Here is a 16,552-nt window from a genome sequence, read left to right as displayed (position 1 = left end):
CAATGTCCTTCTTGTTTTGAGGGGGCCCAAAACTGGACACAGTATTCAAGTGTTTGTAGTACTTATTCCTCTAATTAAAGCATTGCAATAATTTAAATGAGCTACCTCATAAATTAAGATGTCCTCCTGAGTTTAGTTTTGGGTTGTTGGATAGCAGTGCATTGCCTTAATTCTAAAGTAACACTGAGTAGATATTTGTAATTGCAGATAGTAGATTTAATGGGTGCTCAAGTACTGAACAGAAGTGATACTGTTTTAAACACTGTTAGAAGTTTAAAACTTAAAACATGTTTTCACTTTGTCATGCTGTATGTTGCAGTAGTTAAATAAGCATTTTGCTTTCTCTTGTTGGTATTGAACTTTGGAATACTCACCTGCAGATAAGATAAAGTATTGGGCAGATGAAGTTCATCTGACCTCACAAAAAAACTTCTATGCTGAAGGGCAAGCTAAGCAAAGGTGGCTCTTGTGTATATATTAAGAAATGAAATTTTCTAGGATAAACTTGTTCAGACATGGAACTGTCCAATGTTTTAGAATGTGGACAAATGAAGTACAGTCACTGAATGGTTTAGATGTTGTAATATTTGGTTGTTGTAGTTTTGCAGCATGCTGTCTCTCTCTCAAAACCCCCTCAGCTTTCTGTAGTCTAGTATGTTTAACTTTCATTTTTCTGTAATTTGTAAAATACTTTCATTCCCACTCTGTCCTCCCAGTCTTTCTCCAACATGGCCAAGGCCTCTGTGGTAAGCTCTCTTGCTTCCAGATGAGTAGATTATGGTCTACAATAGGGACCTTATTCTGAATAGAAAGGAAAATAGCAAGAAAAATTCCCTGAGATAAGGTAGTTATTAAGGTGGTGAGTTGTTCTTAGAGGAAGTAGTTTTCCACTCTCCTTCAAAGAGTATTTATAAGGTCAATTTATTGTATGAAATAGTAACTTTTCCCCAGTTGTCATAAATTGCCATCTTCATGGCACATGTGGGTAAAACATTCAGTTACTAAAAGGCTTCCACAAAGTGAACAGAGTGACTGCTTTGGGAAGAGATTATTCAGAGCACCTTCTCTTCAGGTGTGAGACACCAGTCTCCTTCCCTGTATATACACCACCAAGGAATGTCATTCTGGCACGGGTGACTTTTTTTTTTTTTTTCGGATGAGTTTTTACTGCTATCAGTACAGATTTAAGTCGTCTTACTGTATTAGAAGACATCTGTATTTTGGTGTTGATTACTCATCTGCGTGTATAAACAGACATCCAGACTCTGGTTTTGCTAATGTTGGGGTTAGCTCACTTTTACAGCAAGAATGGAGACATCTTCAAGCTGATATTCCTCAAGTGCCTTCTGAAGCCCTTTTGAAGGGTAAAGGCAATTCTGACTCACTGGGTAGGATTTTCCCCTTCCTCGTTCTCTTCATGAAGAGCTGTGTGAGGTATTTTCACACTGTATTTTCATGTTAGGAATAATGAGGAGAGAGTGGTATGGAGATGGTTCTGTTTGAATGCTCCTGATCAAATGATGCTAATGTTAATTAGGCCTCTGATTCAGTAGTGCTATGATAGTAGAAAGTGAACTTGCTGCGGAAAGTGGAGGTGGTACTCATTTCATGTTGCCATTATAGCTGTGAATATTTATTCAGAAGCTTTCCCCTGAAGCTGAAATATAGTATTATGAGGCAAACCAGTTACATAGTTAATTTTTATGCTACACTTTTGAAAATTGTCATATGTTTTATAACCTTTCCAAATAGCCTATTCTAATATGCATATGGTGGAAGAAAATTATTTGGATGGTCTTGTATTTGGAAAATGTGTGTTGATCTGGGGGCAAAGATGTTTACCTGAGCTAATAAGTAGAATGCTATGGGGGTATGCTCAGCTGCTTGGGATTAGCTTATTGGTGCTTAATTTTGTTTTTGTGCCAGTCTTCCTGACTCTTGATAGCACCTGTGCAAGTGTTTCCTACCAGTTTCCTGCATTCGAGATTCCAGGAGAACCTACAAGTGCGGAACTAGTAGCGGTATGGGGCTGGTTCAGAACCGGTGTTTGGCCTGACTGAAATGCTTTCCTAAAATTGCCTTTACTATGGAATGTGGCCTAGAAACCCTGGAGTGGAAAGAGCAGTACTAAGCTGGAGCTGATGAGTCCTGACAGCATGAGCTGTGCAGTCCAGGTGTCCTTGTAGTACATCCCTGGTTCTGCTAATACGATATAGAGATACATGAGCTGATTGTGTATAGAACAATGTCTTTGTTAGCAGGATTTACTAGCTTGGACTCTGTGCTTCTGAAAGCAGCTATAGCTTCTGGACCCAAACGGGCTTTGAAATGAGTGTACTGGCTCTATAAAATTATTTTAATGTACAGAGATTAATGAATAATATTGACATCAGAAATGCTGAATTACTAAACAAAGCTGTAACTTGCTTACATAAGGGAACTGTTTCCAAATCTTTCTTCCTGTGGTGAGTGTTATGTTTTGGAACATAGTTTTATTGTGTGGTAATCTGTAGCTCTTTGCACTGTCAGCATTACATTTGGTGCATAACTGAGGATATTTTTTTGGGGGGGTGGGGGAGGGGGAGAGGGAGAAGAAGAAATCTAATTTGGCATTTACCAGATTCCTGAAAGGTAATATCTCCGAGCTTTTTAAACTAGACTGACATGGGTAATCTTCCTATGCAATGGTATGTCTGGGTCTAAACAAGAAGTGCTCTATTGCTGTAGGTCTAGTAGTGCGCTTTTTCTAGTTGAAGTGCAGCTTCTACTGGCAGAAGTACATGTCCTAGTATAGCTTTTCCTTGCTGTGCTGCCTTCACTGCATACAAGAGAAGGTGGCTTCATGAACAAAAACTTAATTTTGCTGGCCTAAATGAATTTTTATTATTCCTAACTAGCACAACTATGCTAACAGGAGTTTGTAAAATGTGGTGGCTCAATGTGTTGTGTAAGCAGAAGGCCTTTGTCTCTCCCATATCCGCCTTCCCACACACACACTGGAGATCTGTATCAGTGAAATAGTTATGACACGGTAAAGTGGTGTTCGGTAGTTGAAATATGTAACACTGGAATAGAAACAACTGAAATCTCAGATTGTCTCAGGCTTTCTGCAAAATTTCATGGATACTGCAGAGGTTTTTTTTCTTCATTAGCAGTTTTTTAGTGTGCCTGTCCTTCTCCACCTTCCCAACTCTGTAAAAACACACACACACAACCTCAAAATATGACAACAAACCTAGAAGCAGAAGAAAAAGCTAAACTTTTGTGGAAAACGGGTATGTTCATGTTCCTCTTAGCCTCTGAGCCCTGCCTGGAACTCCTGAAAGTGTGAAATGTTACTATGAGGCTGGGTTTTAAACCGGAAGCCTTTCTGGTCAACTTTATTCTGTAGAGTACCAGATGTGCAATGAATGGGATGAGTTCTTTGTTCCTTTGTGTTAAAGCTGAAAACACAGGTAATTACTCAAACTGTAGAACTATGAATGTAAGTAGTGTATGGAAAACAAGATAGGTAAATGCAGTTATTCTAGGAGAAACAGTTTCTCCCTCAAATAGAATAGATGTTGAGTGCAGATTCAGGGAAACCAATGGTATGAAGAGAAATATAGGTAAAGACTTTATTATAACGTACAATATGCACTTGGCCCAATTTCTCCTTTCAAAGATATATTTAAGTTACGGTAACTCACAGTTTCTGCCTTGTTACCTCCTGGGTTTTTATTTAGGTCGGGGTGAGTAGGTTGAAGCTGGTTGTGATTCTCTTCCCCTGTTTGCTTCATGCTGTACTTACTGATCTAATTCTGAACTTCCCACTGTCTAGTTGCCAAATGTCTAATGACATCCCTTGCAGGATTGGGGCTTGTTGGCAGAGAACAGGTACTGTTCTTCCCAAACTGGTTGTAAAAGAATTCTTATGAACTTTTAAATTTCATTAAGATAACCACTGAATTTTGTTTTCTACTTTTGTTACCTGACAAGATAAAACTTTGTCTTATTACTTTGCAGCTCCCACAATGTAGTAGAGGCAGGCAAAACTTCAAAGTCTTGCTTCTGTCAACCCTTCAACAAAAGTAGACTTTCAAATGCTGTATATGCTTAATCATTCCGACTTCAGTGCTGTCTTTTTTTTTTTTTTTTTTCCCTTCTTGCTGCATTGGTGAACCAGTGGGACGTGGACTAATTACACTTTTTAGGGACAGTGGACAATGATTATGGATTGTTGGATATGTTCCACTGTTTCTAGGGGCTTCCACATAACTTGAATGTTTACTCTTGGCTCTAGCTTGCCAGGCTCTTCTCCTCTAAGCAGAGCATTTTGTTTAATAGAGCTTTGGTTATCAAAAGCAGGAGTATAGCAAGGCTTTTGGTGAATGCACAGAGCTTTTGAGCGGAGGCTTATTTGTGCTGCTGTTGCAGAAAGAGCTATATTAATATTAAACGGCTGAACCAGAGTATCCCTGAGAAGACAGTGTGATATAGAAGGATTTCAGAAAGCCATAGAATTTTTAGGCCCAGTACCTTAATAGTAATGTTGTGTAACTTTGTGGTAAGTTGGGATGCTTCTTCATGTATTATCTGAAAAAGCAAAGGAATGAGTTTTAATTCTGTTAAAATGGAGCTTAAGATGTATCATGAAACTTGGGCAGTAGCATTTTCTGAATCAGCTCTGCAAGTCTGATTTATGTATGGAGTAGTTAGAGTAGAGAGGTATTTGGAAATACGTGCTCTTTGGAATATCAAATTCAAATTTGTCAAAGCATATATTGTTCTGAATTTTTGCTTCTTTTGAAAATTATTTCCTTGGGTTGTTTTCCTCAAATAGTAAGGTTGTATTAGAAAGCTAAGAAGAAAACTTTGTGTTCAGTAGAGCAACTAGTTGCTTAAAGCCTGGTTTTGTGTAGTTTTATATGCCCTTTACTACCTTTTTGCACTTTTTTCCTGTGTCCTGCAAGTAATGACTGGGCAAGAGTCAGCACATGCTGTAAATAACTGTGTGCTAATTTGTTCAGGTGTCCTGCCTAGGCAGCTGTCAGGCCAGGCAGAACTTAGAACTGAAGCTCATGTTGAAGTATTGGCAACTGAAGTTGCCAATCTGATTTTTCTACACTTCCACTAATTTTTATTTTTTGTTACAATTAAGCTTTTAGTATCTCAAGTGCTGTCAAATTCAGATAGTGGATTTAAAAGCTGTGATTAGTGGGGAATAATCAGAGTAACAAAGATGTAAATGCTGAGTGATTGTTCCTCACCATAACTTAACAGCAAGTTGTATGGCATAAATTTCCTTGATCTTTATCATGAATAACTTTTAAATAGCTTTAAAATAAAAAATGTGATGGCCCGACCAGTAAAAATACTCACATTTCTCACAGCAAACTTTTCTTTGCACAAGATTCAGTACTGTTAGTGGCTTATTTTAAGACTATGGAAAGATAACTATTTAAAAAAAAATTGTATGATGATGCAAACTCTGTCTCTGACAATTTTTTAAATTTTAATTTCCAATTTTGATTTCATCCTATGATATTGCAGAGCACACTACCATTTTCTTTTTTGTAGATAGCTGAAAATTGTGTATTATGGCTCACTTGAAGCATAATCAATGCAGTATTGTGGCTCACTGTCAAGTCAGATGATAGTAACAAAAGTATAGCTAGAAAGAGCATACAGGTCACCAGCAAACAAGGAAAGACAACGGGCCTTTTATTGTGCTCTGAATGCTTGCTTGGAACGGCAGCTGATGTTCAAAGCATTGTGTGGTACGTCACACAGAAACAGACAAAACTGCATTTTAATAGCTTCTTGTGTGATATTAAAGCTTTAAAATATGGCTTTCTAAAGGACTTGTCTGTATTTTAACACTTCTAAGAAACTGTACTTTCTCTGAGAACTCTTAAAGAAACTTATGTGAAATTTAATTTGCATCTGTGGTGTGGTAAAGAAAATGTTTTAACCTGTGTTTGTATAGCTACTGCTGTCAAACTCTGTTAAAATGAAAACTTCTTGCTGAAGCATGTGCAACGAAGTCTAGGTTCGTTTGCTTGGTGGTTGTGTGTTGCCCATAGTAATGCTGTTCTCTCTGTTACCAGTAACAGAGAACCAATAAAGAGTGCCTCGCAGGTTTAATTAAGTAAGTTATAATAGTGACTTAAGGCATATTTCAGTTGTTAACTGCTCTTGTGTTAAGTATTTAGAAGAAACTAGTTGCTCCAGGAAATGCTTTTGGAAGCCTGCTTTCTGAAGGTTTGCAAAAATTGAAATGCAATGCAAGAATTGACACCTTCAGGAAGCTTGCATCATTGTAAACCAACAATGTGTTTGGACAGCACAGTCCTCCTTCGTACCTGTTTGCATATTCATAGAACTGTTATCTACTATAGCTGCATAGCTGGGAAATGATCTAAAGTCACACAGGACCTTCTTTTCCCATTTCTCCTAGAAACGGTCTGTAGTGGTCAGGGAGGCTTGAGACTATTTGACACAGAGGTGGTTGGTTTTTTGGTTGGTGTCCCACCCCCACCCCCGATGCTTATGCACTTCAGGGTGAAGATGAAGCAGAAAACTGGGAGGGAGAAAGGTGAAAAACTGGATTGTGGTTTGACTGTTGCTGTGAGTTGATCTCAGTACAGGTTTCAGTGGTACTAGTGACATGGTAATTGTGATGAGTTTCTTTGATCTGACTTGTTTTGGGTGGTAGGAAAAGGGGGAGTAACTTAATGGCCTGGTATGGGTGGGGAAGAGGACCTCCTCTTTCATTCACCAGCACATCTTAGGCTGGATGCAAACTGATCATCATGGTACAGCCCTGAGTGTTACTCTGGTAGATGCAGGATCAAGTAGGGGCTGTTCTAACACTTGTCTTTCTGCTTCTCTGAAATTAGGCACAACTTACTCTTTTCTTCAGTGTTTCCTGATGTTCCTTCCAATACTGAAGTTGGGGGGGGGGCGGGGGGGAAGTGGCATGGGACTGTGTAGATTGGGACATCACCAACTCCTGCTGCCAGGTATTCTGTAACTAGCCATAAACAGGACTTCTCTTCCTCCTAGCAATCATATTGCCTACTAGTTGGTACAGTTATACTCACAAATCTAAGTGCAGAAATACTATTGCTGGCCTGTATCAGACTATCCACTGCAGATATTTAAAGCTATACTCATAAATGTTCTGACTTTATAAATTTTGTCAGCAAAAAGTAGTGTTTATGTGAAAGATTGCTACTATTAAAACAGTGCTTCATGCTACTGGCTATTATTTTAGAACAGACTTGGACTAAATTTCTGTCTTCTAACTTTGTATGAAGAAGTATTAAATACCTTCAGTTTCACTTCATCTACTACCATACTGCAAATGACGTTTAAATTTGCAAACTCAGATCAGTCCTTTAAATGTAACCCTTTTGTGGAGTAAATAGCCGAATGAATTGCTACTATTAAAACAGTGCTTCATGCTACTGGCTATTATTTTAGAACAGACTTTGACTAAATTTCTGTCTTCTAACTTTGTATGAAGAGGTATTAAATACCTTCAGTTTCACTTCATCTACCATACTGCAAATAATGACGTTTAAATTTGCAAACTCAGATCAGTCCTTTAAATGTAACCCTTTTGTGGAGTAACTAGCTGAATGAATGCTGAATAGCTGAGTTTATTTGAAGTAGGAACTACTGGCCTTATTTTTAGATGAGTATTTAAATCACTAATTTAGAGCTATCCTTTGATTGTTAGATCTGTTTCCCATTGTTGTTGTTTGTCCCTATCCAGTAGATTACAATAAGGACTGTGGAGTGTTGGACATGCAAGTAGGCTATATAAAATTGAGACGCTTGATGAAACACATGCTGTCTGTCTAATCTTTCCTGAGCAATCTTTGAAACTACATATAAGATTTATCACATTTGACATCTAGTGCTCCTGAAGATGCTAAGTTGCTACAATTTTGGTGAAGTTAGCTGGCCAGGTAAAGAAGAAGAAAGCCTTTCTGAGGAAGGTGATGTAGTGGAAGTATCACAGCTTCTACCTTGATTTGTCAGCTTTCAGGGCAGTCGGTTTATGCAGCTCTTGCTTGTCGGAGCATGTGCTTCCTCTGAAGGTCATGGGGACAACACTGAAAACCTGACGCTATTGCAGGGATAGAGGGCAACATTTGTAGGGGACATGTAAGAGGGATGGTCAGGATAATTTCAGAAAGGGTATGGGAAGAAAGGGTATGCATCATAAAAACAAAGCTTTTTTGACTCCACTTCTCTGGAGGAAACCTGTTCTAAAATGGCAGTCTTTTTAGAGGGTAGCTAATGTTTGGTGTATTGTTTGGGTGCATATTCAGGTTACTTGCAGAGTAGTCTTAAGTGCTCAAAGAAAATGTTTTAAGTGTGACAACTCGTGTCTTGTTTAGTTTGAGAACAGTCAGATTTCCTCTTGTTTTGGTCAGGAGTTGCAGCTGAACATTTTGCAATTGCTTCAACTTTTGCTCGCTCACAACTACAATTAGAAAATTAAAGCACAGCAAGAGTACTTTTCCCCCTTCTCATACCCTCACTCAGATACATATGATACCATAGAAACTGCATCATGGTAAGAAACGCTGTTTAAAAAAAGTTCCTGTACTCAAATAGTAATCATAAGTATAAATACTAAACCTCAGATCCTTTAAAAGCTACCATCTGGGGCTTATGGCATATGGAATCTGTTGAAACTGTTTAAACCCTGAAGTATAGGCATGGGAATGTGTAGAATTAGGTGAAGGAGAAGAGTTTTAAAGATCACTAGCAGAAATCGGGTGCTTTGCCCCTTCATAGGTACATAATGCTTCTACAAAATATTTGGAGTATCTGATGGTGAAATTGGATGCTAGGAATTGCTTGCCCTGCTGTGATAGTTGGTCTTTCAACATTAAGGATTTAGACCAGTACATGGTGCGCCAGTCAGTTGTTAAAGCAGCTCAGTCTGGAACAAAAAATGCGCAGCCATGCACTTTTTAATGGTTTGATATATTAACAATTGTAAAATTAAATAGGTTTTGAATTAAGAGATTTTTCTCTGATTAATCCATGGTGGTTTGTTTTTTTTTTTTTTTTAATAAGGTGTGCAAACAGATTTGGCTAGGCCTATTTGATGATAGATCATCAGCAATTCCGGACTTCAGGGATCCACAGAAAGTAAAGGAATTTCTACAGGAAAAATATGAAAAGAAAAGATGGTAAGATAGCTTTACAATTATAAAGATTGCCTCTATGACAAGAAGTGAAGATGGACTGTTATCCTCACATTCTTGAGTGTGCTTTCCTTCTTGTGTGCTCTTTAGACTAGATTGCACAGCTCTGTAGAGTGAAATGATTTCTGGACTTTATTCAGAGCTCATACAGGAAGCAGAGAAGACAAACTATTTAAAGAAGTTTTTCAGTGTGTAGTTCATATCGATGGAGCAGAAATGGCTTAAGGGGATGTCAACAACAGTGTAAAGTAAGGGTTTTGCAGGCTTTTATTGGGAGGTGGAAGGCACGTGTGGTTTTTATTTAATAAGTGCTATAAAATATTGATGACCTGGAATTCCTAGTCCATTTTTTAAAAAAAATATCCGGCTTCTTTAAATAACGGGTATTTTGCAAACTACTGATAGAATTTGTTGCAGGGTCAGTGGTTAAAATAGCAAAGCTGAGATCTACCAGTTCTCACACTTGAGTCTTATGAATGTTGAGCAGAACTTTTCATGGTAAACTTGTAAAAAAAACATTGCTCTTTTTGAATGTAGGTATGTTCCTCCAGAGCAAGCAAAGGTGGTGGCATCAGTCCATGCATCCATATCGGGGTCTTCTGCTAGTAGTACAAGCAGCACACCTGAGGTGAAGCCACTCAAATCTCTCTTGGGAGAAGCTGCACCCACACTGCACTTAAACAAGGGCACACCTAGCCAAGTGAGTAATGACAGAGCTGAAGAGCACAGAACTGCTCAGCAATACTTTTTCTCTTTTAGTGGCACAAGAATTCTTGCAGTAGCAACTGTTACCTAGTAATATGATCACTAAAGACAACACTAAAGACAATTTTGCTGAAGTGTACAGGTGTTTGCTGATCAGGCTCTAAATTAAGCTTGTTTCTATTGACCAAATTGATTTTTTTTTTAATGGTTATGTTCAGTAAGCAGAATTTTCCAGTGTGATTGTCAAGTTTAATTATGACTGTCTTTTGCTTAAACATCTCTAAAGTTTGAACCTAATATGATATATTTCCATGTTTGTTTTTTTCTTTGAAGACAATAAAATGGCTGATACTGTTAACCGTGAGATTAGTAGTGAATATGTGGATGACAAGCATGCATGTTCATTATTACTTGCTATGTGGTCTGTAGCTGTCTTATCAAGTGGCTTTCAGGGATGTCTGTATGCTGTTACGTAAAGCCAAACAACACTATGTACTTAGATTTTGGATGGAAGACAGGATTTTTTGAAAAACTGTTTTACCTTTGGGATACAGGCAACTCTTGAAGGGGCCTCTTCAAACTCCAACAGTAGAAATTTGCAGCTTGCAGCCTTGCTATGAAATTCTTTGGTTTGGCTCTCCCTATACTGAATTCTAAAAATTTTTTTCAGAATGCAGTGAATACCTATTTTCCAACTTGTAAGATTTTTAATGCTTGCATTTGTACAGTATTTGCAGTTTTAAATACCTAATTTTGAAGTTGCTTATATGCTGCTACTTTATTCTTCTAGGCCCTATTAATCCATGGAAATCTGCTGTGGAGTTCCTTTAAAAGCCACCATAGTAGCATGAATAGATTGTCTTCCTCATACTATAGGAGGAGGGTCTGTGCTGTATACAGCATCTTAAACTTCAGGAATAAATGGCTTGTTAAAGAAATATGCTTAGTCTATTCTCCTAGTATTTTGCAAAAGTCAGTTTGGTAAAATATTGGCTTTTTTGTATTACCTAACTGAAATGTTGTTTGTAGTCTCCTGTTGTAGTTCGATCTCAAGGACAGCAGCAACAAGAAAAGAAACAATTTGACCTCCTCAGTGACCTTGGCTCAGATATTTTTGCTGCTGCTCCTCCTCAGTCAACTGCTACAGCAAATTTTGCTAATTTTGCACACTTCAACAGTCATACAGGTAAGTATTCTGCGCAGTGTATCCCTTTTAAATGTATAAAGTGTAGCTGTAATTTTTGATTACTTTAGTGTAAATTTCTTCATGAGGTATATGTAATTTCTGTGCCTTGAGAATGTTGTATTGCTCAAGATTTCCTTTAGATCTTTATAAAGAAAGGTTGAGAACAGAAAGGCTGATAATGCTGCTTTTTGAAGTGGGAGTTGCTATAGCTATTTTCTATGACATGTATGATTAGACTGTTTCTGCCTACTACTAGAACTTAAATTCTTCGGGGGAGAGAGTGAGAGGATGAGTAACAGAATGTAGGGAGAAGCTGATATTAGACCTTCGGTTTTCTTTCTGAAAATTATTAGGAAGAGCATTCATGGAAAGAAAGCAGATATAGATACTTCAAGGGAATTCAAATGCATTGACAATAATTGTCAATTTGTTTAAAAGAAAAACAAAGGCTTCCTCAGTTTAAAGAATGACCTCCTCTTTTGTGTGTGTGTGTCTAGTTGAAAACTGAATACTACCCATGTGGGTAGTATTCTGTAGTTTCAGGAAGAAAAAGACAAGCTTTGAGTGTATGTATTGACTAAAGATGGGGGTAGGCCTTGAATTCTTGAAGAGTGACTTCAGTAAAATATATTGAGCCCTCAGGGTTTATTTTCAGCCAAAGATATTGAGCCATAGAAGTCTATCCTAAAGAAAAAGTTGGTTCTGTGGTCACTGAAGTATGTTGTTGCTAACTTGCATTGTAATTGCGGGAAGGTACCTTTGCCTGCCCTGTCTGAATGGGCTTTTCATCCAGTTTTTCTGAGAGAAACTGTGATGCTGCTAAGCCAACAAGAATGAGAGATTTCTTGCAAATCAGTTGTGAAATTGTTAACAGCTGAGAGGAATTGTGATGGAGGGGACTTAAGGCACACCTGAGGAACTGAGCAAAGTATCAAGGCTTTCTCAAAGTTAACTTTAAAAAAAAAAAGTTGTGAAATAATTGGCTGAATTCAGTAATACAGAATAAGAATTGCCATTGCACTGTATTTTGTAAAATCCTTAACATAAAATTTCATGTTAATCATCTTTTTGGAGGTATATTTAACTGGGAGAACTTGTGCTGACAGGCCAATGTTGTACAGTGTTACTGAAGAGGCTGCAGATCTTTAATTCTTTCTAAAATCTTATTCTTTCCAAACTTGTTGCTGAATGAATCTGTATTTATATACACTTAGCCACTCTTTGTGGGTTTCAGGAGGTGAAAATTCCATTAAAGCAATATTTCAATACTGTGTTCCAAATCTAGGTAAAACTCCACTGCATCTCTGCTGGGTAATTTCTAAACGGATAAAAAGCAATATGAACACTCCAGAATACGTATAATCTTACAGAAGAGTCTGTTAACTTCTGGTTGATATAAGTGCTGAAAGTCAAAATTGAGAGGAATACTCAGCTGTACTGTCTAGTTTTCTGTTTCAGTAATCAACCATTGTGGCAATTCCCTTGACTCCTTTCCGTAACTTTTAGAACCCAAACCAGTTTCAGGGCTGGTAAATCAGTTTCTAAAAGACAAAAATCTAATTCTGAGCATGCGATAACTGAATGTGTATTGCAGACTGGTTTATCTGAAGGTATTTTCTGACTTGCTAGGGTAAAACACTTGTAAAGCTTGTTCTGTGTGCAGTAACCACAGGGTAGCGTTAACTGAAACTAATAATGAAATGTTAAACTCGTCCCTCTGGAACACAAGGGGGGTTGATCAGTCCACCAGCATTGGCAAAAAATCAATTTTAAATGCTCACTAAAGGAGCTCTATGAACATGTAACTTTTGTTAGTAATCGCACACTACAGCAGATGATGGAAGAACGTGCACTTAGTCAAGCACTACTTTCTGAAGGTTATTGTCCAGTGTTCTTGTTTTAGGGCTTGCTTTTAGCTATGTGTACGGAGGATGGACTTCTCTCTTTCCCTTCATGTACACTATGGTTAACTAAAGAAATCACTGAAGAGCACCAGCAAATGTAAGGTCTTCCAGTATAAGTTACTGTTTCTGCAGTTAAGACACAACTGAGTGCAGCAGCTGATAGGAAAATATGAACAAACTTGTGCTGTGATCTGTGAAGTGTAGACGTAAAGCTTGAAAACTAGGCAGGAAGTGCAACTTTTGGTATGTTCCTTTTTTCTGAGTTTTCTAATGTACTAAGCTGGATCAGGATGTTGTTGCATGTTGAAGGGGAAACATGCTGACCTTACATTTACTGTCTGTATTTAATTTACAAAGTTCCATAACTTCTGCAAAATGATGAGATTTTGAAGATGATGGTAGATAACTGTTCTCTGTCTGTAGTTTACAGACTGGTAATAGCGACAAAATAATAGAAATTCTTGGCGTGTAGACTTTCTGTAAACTAATGGAATACAAGACCTGCACAAAAGATTTTTAAAAAGGCATAGTGACACAGCACAACTCTATCACAGGTAACAAGGGAGAAGAAGCTTTAAGAAATAAAACAGTATGACCTAGTTATTGTCTTCAAGAGAATTATTTTCATTTTTGTAATTGAATATATGTGGACTTTATTTTAGGGTTTTTTTTTGTTTTGCAATGTTTCATGCCTTTATTCCACACTAGGTAGTGCGAACCTCACAGAAGAAACTATGCAAAGATTGTAGGGGCAGCTTGCATTGCCATGACTGGTGCTATCGTACTTGAGCTGGCTTTAGCCAGCTAGCTTTTGTACTGCCTCATTGATCTGCAATCACAACAGCAGTTGTAAGTCTATGCCAATCTGCAATCCACTGCAGTTCCTTAACTTACTTAGGGTTGTTCTTGGGCTTCTGTGTGGAGAACTGAATTTTGGAATTGCCAATCTACATATTGTTCAGGTACAGGAAAGTACAAGTCTTACCTGGTCTTCACCTTTGTGCCACTTTTACATAGGTTTAAACTTTACCACGTAAAATAAAGCAAGATTAACATCTGAATACTCTGTGGAAGAGTCTTTACAGCTCTACTGTTTTAACACGGGCCCACTTGCAAATCATACTTCTTATGTCAGCTGATGCAATAAAATTGTTGAGGCCTGTAATATATTATGTTCCAGTTTTTAATCTAGACCCAAAAGATATTTCATTTAAGATTCTTGACATAGTATTCTGTTTGTGCAAGTGGCTAAAATGAAAAATTTTGTCACAATTCTAGGAGTGACATTTATGTACTTAATCCTGTTTGGTCAACTAAACATCAGTCTCCAAGCAGCCCCTATCCAATCGATGCATCAGGATTAAAGCACCACTTTCATTTTAAAGCAAGGTGCAATTGAATTCTTCATCTATTCCTCTTAAAAAGCTACTGGTTTAAAACCAAAACAAAAAAAACCCCTCAAACTATGGAATTTGGAGTTGAAGTCTGTAGAATGCTATTTGAACCAATACAGATAGTATAATAATAGAAACTATTTTTCCTCTGTGTCAACTTTTTCTCCTTGCACACTGTAAAGGTGAAAATTTTAGGACAGAACTTTCCCAAGACCTTGCTTTCTCATTGATGATTTCCCCCCACCTTGCTTGTTGACTCTTATGCTGTGGTGGGTTGACCTTGGCTGGCTGCCGGGTGCCTGCCAAGATGCTCTCTCACTGCACCTCCTCAGCAGGATGAGTGGAGAAAATGTGATGAAAAACCTTGTGAGTCAAGATAAGGACAGGGAGATCACTCACCAGTAACTTTCATGGGCAAAACAGACTCAACTTGGGGAAAAGTAACTTAATTTATTGTCAATCAATAAAAGAGTAGGATAGTGAGGAATAAAAACAAAACTAAAACCACCTTCATCCCTTCTTTCCAGGCCCAGTTTCACTTCTGACTCTTCTACCTCCTTTCCCTGAGCAGTGCAGGGGGGTGGGGAATGGGGGTTGCAGTCAGTTTGTAACACTTCATCTCTGCCATTCCTTCCTCCTTATGCTGTTCCCCTGCTCCATTGTGGGGTCCCTCCCCTGCAACGGGATACAGACCTTCACAAACTTCTTCAACGTGGGCCCTTCCCATGGGCTACAGTTCTTCAAGAACTGTTCCAGCTTGGGTCCTTTCCATGGGGTACAGTCCTTCAGGCATGGAGTGCTCCAGCATGGCCCCCCTGCCCGGGTCAGAGGTCCTACCAGAAAACCTGCTCCTGTGTGGGCTCCTCTCCATTAGCCACAGCTCCTGTCAGGAGCTTGCTCCAGCACGGGCTTTCCACAGGCTCCAGCTTCCTTCAGGGCATTCCTATGTGCTCTGATGTGGGGACCTTCACAGGCTGCAGTGTGGATATATGTTCCACCATGGTCCTCCTCCGGCTGCACAGGGACAACCTTCTTCACCATGGACTTCTCCATAGTGCCTGGAGCATGTCCTCCCCCTTCCTCTTCACTGACCTTGGTGTCTGCAGGGTTGTTTCTTTTCTATTTTTCTCACTACTCTCTCACAGCTGCTGCTCAGTAGTTCTCATCCTTTCTTAAATATGTTACCACGGAGGTGCCACCAGCATTGCTGATGGGCTCAGCTTTGGGCAGCAGCAGATCTGTTTTGGAGCTGGCTGAAACTGGCTGTCAGAACTGGGGGCAGCTTCTGATCTCTTCTCACAGGGGCCACCCCTGCAGTCCCCCGCTACCAAAACCATGCCATGTAAACCCAATATGCATGCACACTTCTAATAAAAAGTGGTATCAAGTAGAGTCAAACCTCACCCTCTCTCCCAGTATCCCCTGTGAAGGGAGATACTTGCACTTTCATTTATATTATCAGCATTGTGGAATACAGTAATTTGTATTAACATGTCCTTTTAGTTTATAAATCTGTGGTACAGATGCTTTTTTGATAGAAATTAAGTGAAATAATGCAACTTTTTGTTAGCATTATCTGGCTATTAAGTAACAGTACTTAAACAACCAATATAATTTATTGTTTTTATATATACTTAATTTGCAACATCCCTCCGGAATAAACAAATCCTGACCCCAAAATATAATGTATTGCATCTGTTATTCTAGAAGGTGTTTTGTGGGCTTTCTTTAGATGCTAAATTTTTTCCCCTTACTCCTTGCTTATAACAATGCTTAAGACTTTCTGTGGAGCTTATCAGTTAGGCACGCAATTCCTGTTGAATCTGTAGATGCTTGAATGTCCGGCTGTTTGAAGTTAGATGGGTGTTAACTTTTATTTTCTCCTATAGTATGTCATGAAAGGAAGGCAAAAACTGAAATTTTGTTTGAGATTTCCTTGGATTTTCTTTTGTGGACGCACTCTGTGATTGCTATCTTCCTGACATTGGTATTGATTTTCCATACTTCTGTACTCTGATTTAGTTTCTTTAAAAAATGAATTTTCCAGTGAAATGAATTTATAAACCTAGCAAAAACTATTCAAGTAGTGCCAAACTAAATTCACCCAGGGAAAAAGTACTTTGTATATGAGGAAGTCAAATTGTCAGTATG

The 16,552-nt window shown here is 38.4% G+C and overlaps 1 protein-coding gene across 4 annotated transcripts in view; it reads left to right on the top strand.

Annotated features, from left to right (window-relative positions):
• AGFG1 (ArfGAP with FG repeats 1) overlaps positions 1 to 16,552 on the top strand; it is a 38,141-nt gene that overhangs the window by 11,933 nt on the left and 9,656 nt on the right. For all 4 annotated transcript variants that reach the window (XM_075716277.1, XM_075716276.1, XM_075716275.1 and 1 more), the window contains exons 3-5: positions 9,082 to 9,197; positions 9,750 to 9,912; positions 10,947 to 11,103. In XM_075716277.1, the coding sequence (XP_075572392.1) occupies positions 9,082 to 9,197; positions 9,750 to 9,912; positions 10,947 to 11,103 (436 nt within the window). The remainder of the gene's footprint in view (positions 1 to 9,081; positions 9,198 to 9,749; positions 9,913 to 10,946; positions 11,104 to 16,552) is intronic.

The sequence above is a fragment of the Pelecanus crispus genome, chromosome 9, assembly GCF_030463565.1.
Source record: "Pelecanus crispus isolate bPelCri1 chromosome 9, bPelCri1.pri, whole genome shotgun sequence".
NCBI lineage: Eukaryota > Metazoa > Chordata > Aves > Pelecaniformes > Pelecanidae > Pelecanus > Pelecanus crispus.
The sequence above is the reverse complement of the archived record's forward strand: the minus strand, read 5'-3'. Positions and strand labels throughout refer to the sequence as shown.